The following is a 10,540-nucleotide window of genomic DNA, read 5'->3' as shown; positions in this document are numbered from 1 at the left end:
TTGGTTTGGCAGACATTTTTTGGAGAAACTTTGGGCGCCAATAGTGTTATTACGATATATACTTGACAGTAAAATATTGATATCGTTGACGGTCAGTGAAGCAATTATATCATATCGGCCGCAGACTTCGGTTTGGTTACCAACACCGGAGCGTATCAGTATCGATGAAGTCATCGAAGAATATTCGCGGGAACAACCGGACCTGTCCGCGGATGTCATTGTTAATGATGCTTATAATATTCTTAAGATTAAACTCAACAACAACGAAAAAAACGCAAAAGATCTTGGTAGAAGAATAATTGGTAAATTTACTCAGGGTGGTGCATATGATCATAAACGACATCACTCACTATTGATTATGGATGATGTTGAATTAGATATTATAATCAATGATGCCACTACGAGAAATATCCTTTGTAATCGGGAAGATGCTTACTTGTCTGACGGAACACGGTTGGGAACAATTGTTAGTTGCATCAATGGAGAATCACCTCAGTACACACATTTAAGATCTTCGATGCTTGCTTAAGTTTCTATAAATTTGCTACCGATGATAAATAGATTTCCTGACACTGGAGTTAGAGTTGCTACGGATTCATTTTATATCGATAAAAAATATTCAGAATTACTGGATCGTTTCACAAGCAATGATGAATCATGGAGTTCCTGGAGAATAAAAAAGTAAATGTTACATTGTTATTGTGAATCCGCTGATGTTGTGGTTAAAGATAGTTATTGTAAATCAGAATTATCAGAAATGTCGAATGCACCATCTGTGTATGATCCAGTATCCAGACACAAAACCGTTTATTTGAACGGACCGGGAGGTTCTGGTCAGACAACTCGAGTGATCGAATTATTTCGACAGAATACAGATATGATTGTACTAACACCAACACACAGACTTGCCAGGGAGATGAAACAACGAGGAGTTAATTATTGTACTTATCACAGCTTTTTCAAATACAGCGGTGGTGTGTGGACTCCAGATCGAATGGGAGAGAAATATATTCCAAAAGTTATAATTTGGGATGAAATATGTACGGTACCGTTAGAAACATTAAAAACATTTCTCGATTGGTTATTAACAAAAAATACTGCAGTGGTTATTTGCGGCGATCCGGTCAGCCACCTCCGTTTGCTGGACCATCCCCACACGATTGGTTCAATAATTTTGTTGATTATTACGAAGTAGTGACTGATGATCACAGATCTCTTGATGCAGAATTAAAGGAATTTAAAACATTAATCAGACTACAACCGAATAAAATTCAATGTGAAAAAATACGTAAGGTGATTTCAGAAACTTCTTTGAACGACTTTTGGAAAACATGGAGACCAAACGATCTGATAGTGGCAAGTAGAAAGATAGTCAGAGACACACTTCAACAGCAGTTATTTCAATTACACAAGAAAAAAATTTCCAACACTGCCAGTGCTATTGTGTTATAGACCAGCTGATTCGCTGTTACAGAATATTGACGTTGATATACCAGGACAGTCAGGGAGGAAGCATAATCTTGTGCTGAATGATGTTGTTGCAGTTGATGTCAATGTTGCTGAAAATGCACTGCGCGCCGATAAATCCCCGTGGACGCTAGGATACGCAATGACAATTCATTCTTCTCAAGGACTGACTATCTCTGATACAGTTGTTTGGATTATTGATGATCGTATCGAGTGGTCAAACTTAGTTTACTTGGCTGTGTCCAGAATCAGAAGAATATCTCAACTGCGAAGGATTGTCTTGGATGAGTCAATGGCTGATGAAATTAATAATGAAAACAACAGTGATATAATAAGAAAAAAATTAACTGGTTACAAACAGAGTGACAAAAAATAATCGAGAATTTGACATTGATGTTGAATTTATCATGACAGTGAAGCAACAGCTGAATAATCACTGTGCAAGCTGTAATTGTATAATATTGTGGCAGTATTCGGATAAACATTCAAGACAATTCACCGTAGATAGAAACAATAATCGTCTTGGTCATACACCAGAGAATGTGATGATGACCTGTCTCGAGTGCAACTGACGTAGGGGTGCTGGTTAAGTGATCTAGGCGGTAATTGTGTGTCTTCGGGAATTACTTGTAATTGTTCACGTGTGAATCCACGTTGAGGAGCAGCTGAATCCAGTCTGGAGATTGCTGGTCTACCAGTAGATCTGGTTATGTTAGATATATTGTGTGTAGTGATGCTCGAGATAGGATCAGTCGCTCTTTTTTTTAACCTTTTCAAGTTCACCTGGTTCATATTAATATCTCACAGTGACATCGCCCAGTATTGGTTGTGCTGAAAAATCACGTCATTGTGGTATATGTCTTTTGGTAATTGCGTTTCTAGGTTTCATGTTGGTTGTTCGAGTAATTTCATTATTTAATGCAGCTATCACATTTGGTAAACTTGCGACCCATTTGCGTGATCTCTTGTCTTGAATGAATTCCTTCGCGTATTGATATCCAAATAACCGCTCAGCAAGAGTTCGATTAAATCGCTCAACAATTGCCTGGTCACGATGAATTGCAGTATGTCCTCGTCTGATGGTGACATTATGTTGCTTCATCAGCGATGATACTGCACCCTGAAATTCTTTGCCAGAATCAACTTGTAACAACTGTGGCCATCGCAGAGGTCCTCGTTGATAAATTCGTTCAAAAGCAGAAGCAACCTCAGATGCTGTTTTAGTCGTTAACGGCTCCGCATCTTTGTATCTACTTGCAACATCAACTACAGTTAACGCGTATTTATATGTAATTTGACGTCTTCGGATTTTAATAGTATCATGTGGCAGAAATAGTATATCAGCTTGATGAGCTACATTAGGAACACTAACATCAAAATGTGCAAAGTGACATTGTTTAGGCGGTGGTTAGTAAATTTGGCATACTGCCTCTTTGGTTAACCAATTTTTAGCAGTATCGCGCGCAACGTTTGCTGCTTCAGCGAGTTTACTAATTCCTGCTCTACCCCTCAGTATCCTTTTTGGGAATAATAAATCGACTCCATTATAATTAATTACCAGCACCTAACGCTAACTTACCTTTCATTGCGGATTTTATTAACCAACTAGCTAATTTTTCCTTGAGAGATTTATCAGTGATGGAATTTAACGCGTGAATTAATTTCACATCCACGAGATGCATATCTTGTAGATTTTTACTTTTATAAGCTACATCATGTGCATGACACGCTTTATCAATAGCGTTTATCGGATACTCACCTGGTTTTGGTTGATCTTGGTCATCAAGCCTGATATCAAGTCTGGTTTCAGGGCCGCAGTAATTATATCCTGGAAGATGTTTTTCTCCTGGGTATTTAGCCCACGGAGTCCCAGGTAGTTTTGTTAATTTTGCTGCGATGTCACCCCCGTGTTGCTTTTTTTGTACTTGACTTTGGCTTTGACTTTGCTTTTGGTTTTAACTTTGGTTTTGATTTTAGCTTTGACTTTCGTTTTGGTTTTTCACCTGACTTGTCAGTGGAAATAAATTTAAATTTCTTTGTACCGCATCGCTCACACTTGCCCGTAACCGCAGATCTATTGTTTTTTTTGTTGTAATGGTTGTTAGATCATTGTTGGCGTGCGCGCCCTGCATTTAACACAATATAGATCCATATTCGTTTTATATTATTCTAATGGAGATCACTGACTTTTCTGCTACTAGAAAACAAGAACCAGTTAAGCATATAGCTGCGTTACCAAATTATATTCGAATGATTATCATTGGTCCATCTGGAAGTGGTAAGACGCAGTTGTTACTTAATTTAATAATGAAGTGGATGAAGTGGGATACGGTGTATTTGGTAGCTCCATCTGTAGACGATCAGCGTTGCTACGAAGTGTTAAAAGACTTTAATGAAAGCGCAAAATCGTTAAATGAAAACGGAGATGATGTTGTTGAATTTATAACTGACATCAATGAAGCACCGAATGTTGATGATATCGATGGGCCAATTAAGAATTTAGTTGTTTACGATGATGTAATGTTGGATAAACAATCAAATCCAGCTAGGATATTTTCCAGAGGCTGACACAAAAACACAGATGTAATTTATGTGACCCAGTGGTATACACAAATTCCTAAAGTGATCAGGGATAACTGTAATACTCTTACTGTCTTTAACGGAGTTGATACTCACACGTTACGAAATATTCATCAGACCTGGTGTAGTGGTGATATGGACATAAATAAGTTTAGAAATTTCTTTAGTCGTGCTAAAATAACCTCACACGGATTTATAACAATAAATTTTCTCACAATCACAAGTTTACGATTGACTAATTTTTCAAATGTGAAAATAGAGGACTGAGAAAATAAAAATAAAAATTATTACGACAAGAAGTTTCTATATTTTCACTTTTTAGTGTATAATCAATTAGTTATTACCATATTTCATATATGAATCCACACAGCTATTTTTAGATAATCATGTTACTGTATTTGATGTGCTTGTGAAAAGTTGTAACCTGTTATGTTATTTGATCCTAGAACATGGTATCGAATCGGGTTAGATAAAAATTTTAATTCATAGCAGCAGGGAGGGCGACACTCTCAACTCGTCACTTTTAATCGCGCATTTTTTTAACGATTTTTGCGATCCCCCGGGAAGTTGTATTTTGCGAAAATACAGGTGAACCAATTAGAGCCGGTTCGCCCGCCCTGCTGCTAAAAGGCAACATCATAAAAGATAAGGGTATTTATAATTGTTTATAAGATGTCCCGCCTACAAATGAAAGGGTTATGGTGTCTCTCGAAAACTTGGTGATTAATAATCCCATGATTTTGGAAGGGTCATTGCAAAGTGTTCATTATTTACTGACTAAAGCATTATGCTGACATATATTTGTCCGTTTGGTTTATTTTGATAACCGCCAGATCTCACTTTAACCTCATCCTGTACATTATAAGGAATTTCAAACTCTGTTCTTCGATTTGCAATGTTCTTGGGCTGTTCATCAAGACCCCTCATTAACAAATCTTGGAAATCTGCTTTCTAACTCCATGAATAATGCTTGCACATGCCTGTATGATGCCAAAGAAGAACATAGATAAATGATTTAATCTGAGAATTCAGTTTACTGGGTACGTTTAGTGGGTAGAGTGAAACGGAAATAAAAACTGTAATGATATAATTCATTAGACATATTTCGTTATATTGGCTTCCAATGTAGTGTTCCGTTCATATGTTATAATTTCATTTGTTTTCACTTAGATACTAATTTGGAATCTTCTTTCTTTCTGGAGACTGAATATCCTAGCTTTGATTTGCTAATTCTTTCAAATTTCAGACTTTTACTTGAAACTCAACGATCTTAAATCATAGATTCGCATATGGAGAGTCTGTCAAATTTTGGAATTCTATAGAAAAGTAGTCCACCAAAAGCCTTACTATGACTTCATAAAACGTTACAAGTAACTATTGATGACTTCTGCTCGAAACCAGGCTACAAAAATCATGGTTCGTCCCATGCAAAAGATTTGCAAATGTTCAAATGTATTTTAATTGAGAAACGTATCATAAAGTGAACATCTTTTGCTGTTATTAGTCGTTAAATCAGAGAAATATGACTGAATGTTTCCAGAAATTTCTCCTTGTGAAACTAGAACGTTTTATCAAGTCAATGCCTGAAAGTTTCATCCAAATATCATCATTACAGCTCATTATATTTTTCATTTTCAAACTTGACAAAAATGTACGAAGCAAAAACTATGAATCACCGTGTCAGAAGATGATAGAAAGCTCTAAATGTATAAGGGAAGACACTGAAAATAATGAAGATCGCTCTATAGAAGCCCTGAAAACTGCAAATCATAATGAACAATACTCAAGAAAAATTAATATAAAAATTTTCAACTTCCCTAAACCACAGAATGAACATGTTAGAGCAACGTTTACAGAGATGGTGAAAAATGGAACAGGCCAAATATTAGATGAGACGGATACATTTGCAAATAATACCTGGCAAAAGTGGTTTCCCAAAGCCAATCGTTGTGAAATTTTATAATGCAGAATCCAAGGTTCATATTGCAAGGAAGAAGGAGATTTTAAAAGCAAATACAGTGTATAGTGGAGGATGTCACTCGGCAAATTATGGGACTCTTAAATAGACAGACCACCCTTCCAACAATTGAATATACCTGGTATTACAATTGCAGCGTGTATGCCAAAACAAAGGCTGGTAAAAGGTACAAATTTAACTTTTCTGATGACATTGATAAAACAATCAATCTCAATTCAAATAATTGTTCAAAGTGATTTTGCTTACAATTGAAGTGTAAAACTTATACCAAAACACGTGATTATATTTTTAATTCCGGCCTATGTATATTCTGAGTTAGGAGAAGTGGCTTTAATAGCAGGACAAATACTGTAATGGGTAAAAATTTCACATGACCTTGCAGTTTAGTTTGGAGTTATGCTTTACTTGTGCTTGATCTTGAAAAGAACAAGCATAAGAACTTATGTTTTTCATACATTGATCAGATGTATACATGCCTGTGTGCATGTATATGTCCATATATGAAAGAATATGTATGTATGTATGTATGTATGTATGTATGTATGTATGTATGTATGTATTAATACTTATGTATATATGTATGTATATATGTATGCGTGTGTGTCAGTGCATGCATCTCGTATCTCGTATATAATGGCTTTAAATCCTTTGGCAAAGGAAGAAAATGAACGAACAAAAGCTGTGTTTTTTGCGTAGATTTTTTATTATAAAGAAATAAAATTTAACGAAAATCGAAGCTTAAATACAGGCCCTACATATTTCAGTTAATCAACATACTTACCCCACTATCGTAAAAGAACCGAATAAACAACAAGCAGATTATAAAGAAATGAAGGGAAAAGGGCGGAATGTGTAATGTTAAGATCAAGAGCAAGGTAGTATGAGTCTGATGAAAACAATTCTAAATACTTCCTTACCTTGAAAAGAGAAATTACACAAACAAAACAATAAAAGACTGAATTACGGAAGATGGAACAAGGTTAACGGGTCAAAAAGATATACTAAATCACCTGAGAGATTTTTTATGAAAAACTGTTCAGAAGCTAAAACAATAATAATTTGCAAACTCTTAATCAATTTTTAAATCATGATAGAAAACTTTCAGATTTTGGAAGATGCTCTTGTGAAGGTAAGCTAATCTCTGAGAAATGTGGTTTAGTACTGAAAACTAAGAAAAATGAAACTAGCCCTGGTTCAGATGGATTTACTGTTGAATTCTACAAATTCGTTTGCAAAGATATAGACGGGTTTCTCTTATGGTCTCTAAAAGCTGGATATGAGATTCAACATCTTTCTGAATTTCAGTCTCAGGGAATTATTACTTGCATTCCAGTGGAAGATAATGACAAAATCTCATTAAAAATTGGAACCCAATTTCACAAGTTAATGTAGGTTACAAGATTGCTTTGGCGTCAATTGCTTCTAGGGTCGAGATTGTCCTCCCCCTTATTATTAGTGACAGTCAAAAAAGGGTTTTATGAAAGGGAGATCCATTGGTGAAAATACAAGAATTTTGTTTGACCTGATGTAGTATCCTGGGGAAAATTTTTATCTGGTCTTCTCTTACTGATAGACTTCGAAAAATATTTTGACTCGGTCGAATGGGATTTTCTTGAGAACGCCCTGAGATCTTTTAACTTTAGATAATCTATTTGTCAGTGGTTTAGAGTATTCAGCAACAAGTCAAACGTTGTGTCATTAATAATGGATATTTATCCCCTGTTTCAAGTTTGAGAGAGGTTTTCACCAGGGAGACGCTTTAGCACTCTACTTATTTATAATAGGAATTGAACATTTTACAATAGAACTAACAAGAACACAAATATTACAGGCATTTTCTATAATTAAATGGTGTTAAAATTAGGACAGTACGCTGGTGAAGCTTTTTTATTATTAGACGATTCTACTTTGTCTTTGAAGATAACCATGCAGATTTTAAAAGACTTTGCCTCGGCATCATGTCTGCGCTGCAATGTTTTTAAATCAAAAGCAATTTGGATTGGAAATTAAAAAAATTCAAATAAACAAATATGTCCTGAAATTGATATTAACTGGTCAGTTGCCAATTTTAGAGTGTTATGAGTAGATTTCTCTTTGAATTTTTAGGATATGCTTGAACTTAATTATTTTACTAACTTGAAGAAAGTAAAGAAATTACACGGCTGGTGGAGCAAAAGGAATTTGTCCCTTATTGGAAAAGTTACTTGATAAAATCCTTGATTTTTCCATTATTTTTCAGATTTATATGGGGTGGCGAAAGCGAGTGGGTAAAAAGGAAATACACTTATAACTCCCTTTAAGGAAGGGGGATTAAATACGATTCACTTTCACTCATTTATGTGTTATATAAATCTTTTCTGGATTAGAAAAATGAAGATGGTTTACAAAACGAAGACGGTTTATGGCCAAAACTTGTTGCCGAACAAGTTTTCGAAAAATTTGGTGGTTAACAGTTATTAAAATTAGGAAAAGCTAAATTGAAAGAAATATCGAAAAATATTAAAAATATAGTTTGGCGCAAAGTTATTTATGCTTTATCCTGATGGAAAAATGAACCATCGACTGTTCAGGAATATTTGTCTCAAGATATTCTTAACTAGTAACTTTGAACAGTTATAAGTCATTCAAAAGGTGGATAAAATTCGGTATGGTACTTAAACACGTTTCTGATGCACAATGATATATATTAAGTTTTGGTGAAATAAATCAAACAATACAAGCTAATAATTTTTTTCTGTATTTTACTCATATCTCAAAGATATGAGTGCTGTGGGAAAAGTAAAAAGTTTTTTTAAAAGTGGAAACACTTTCCATGTCATACTCGACAAAACGTCGTTTCGTTGGGTAGTACCGAAGAATAAATATATTTATAAAGATCTTTAAACAAAAAAGATACAAAAGCCAGATGGCAAATATGAAATTTGGTCCTGGCAGCTTGGGTGTGCAATTGTTGTCAAGGAATGGTCCAACTATTTCGCTTTAGGTATATTTCTGTCTTGGGAAAGTGGTAAATTTTGTACACTACTAAAGGTTGGTATCCATGTTCTAGAGCGCGAAACAATTCCAAGCTAACCCACGACCCTGTCAGAGCGCGTTTTTCCTGAATGTGATAACAATCTTGGTCTTGGCTACAAGTTTGGACACTGCACTGGCACAAAGGAAACATCAGTTTTCCTTGGCAACGTAAGGTAAGAAAAGATGGTACAAGTCAGTTGTAAGACTTTACATTTGATTAATCTTTCGTACTGAAGAATGTTTTTCACGTCGAAGTGTTCCGTCAGTAATTGTGGTGCCCTGCTGAAAGGTGACGATATCTGAACACCCAAGGATGCAGGAACACACGTCCAGGTATTCTATTTTTACTGCTTACTTCTCGTTCACGTGGTACAGCAGGCATGTGGCATTCGTTTATCCTCCAAACAAACTGTCCATTGGGTCGAGAAGGTGCACCAGGTTGTAACTTTCCACGACGCGTTTAAACTCGGGATCAGTTTTTAAACGGCGATCATACTCATATTTCCACGTTTCAATGACTAGGTATCCTTTTTGTTCTAACTTCAAACGTCGTTGACAGGTTACCTCGTATAAGTCTTCCAGGGTATGCTCTAAAATGGATTTGTTATGTCAGGTTGAGGGTAACTGGTAGGGCATTCATGAAATAAGCAACTCTGAATCTTGTATACGATCTTGGAGTCCTCTAAGTCCAGCCATCCACCGAATATATTCCCATTTTCCTTTCGCCCCCTCTGTTTCTGGAATGTTTGATCCATTCGTCTTCCTTTTCACACAAGTAATATGGCCAGCTCAGATCTTTGACCGAGTACCGACGTTCCATGAACTCCGTAATGTGAACGCGTATGACCACTAGGTTGTTCTCGGGCATGCCTCGTTTAGGGTACACTAAGGAGCACGCATTTGGCCATAGTACAGGCGTCCTTCAATGGATTGATCCCTCCGTGCTCCATGAACCATTCTCAAAATTTTATACAGCAAAAATGTACACGTCGAAGGGGCAATACTTTACCATTTCTTACTGAAGTCGAATTGGTTCGAAACGTGAGAGCAGTACCAAGTGTGGAAATCTTCTCTTTCTTTGGTGCAAATGTTGTCGGGCTAGTAGTAGTGGGCGTGAGGCAAATGTGGCAGGACGGCATGTTGATTGGATTCAGGATTGAAAAAGTGCAGAAAATATACTTTGGCCATTTCCTCCAACACAATCGTTTAGGCATTCGATTCAAAGGCATGGCTAAATAATTCGTGGAATCTTTAGACTGTACTTGTTCCAACTGCATGGAGATGATTGTGGCTCTATTCATGGTGATTTTAGGGCATTCGATGCCTTGTTCTGTATCAGATGTCAGAATAAATTATCCATAATGTCTCGAGAAATTGTGAGCTACACGGTGACAACCCAATCACCATTTCCGTAACGTTACAATGTCCTCTTGACTCCACGTTTCTTCGATAGAGTCTTAGATCTTTTGGGCGAAAACTCCTTGTCTTCCTATTTAGACT

General features: G+C 36.1%; 1 protein-coding gene across 1 annotated transcript; it reads left to right on the top strand.

The window, feature by feature from the left end:
* The first annotated feature begins 5,734 nt into the window (after positions 1-5,734).
* On the top strand, positions 5,735-6,261 carry LOC149793246 (uncharacterized). Its single transcript, XM_089968972.1, has 2 exons — positions 5,735-5,973; positions 6,114-6,261. The coding sequence occupies exons 1-2, from the start codon at positions 5,735-5,737 to the stop codon at positions 6,259-6,261; spliced, it is 387 nt and encodes a 128-aa protein (XP_089825098.1).
* The last annotated feature ends 4,279 nt before the right edge of the window (positions 6,262-10,540 follow it).

The sequence above is a fragment of the Sinohyriopsis cumingii genome, chromosome 8 (assembly GCF_028554795.1).
Source record: "Sinohyriopsis cumingii isolate HCF-2022 chromosome 8, ASM2855479v2, whole genome shotgun sequence".
Taxonomy (NCBI): Eukaryota; Metazoa; Mollusca; class Bivalvia; order Unionida; family Unionidae; genus Sinohyriopsis; species Sinohyriopsis cumingii.
The sequence above is the reverse complement of the archived record's forward strand: the minus strand, read 5'-3'. Positions and strand labels throughout refer to the sequence as shown.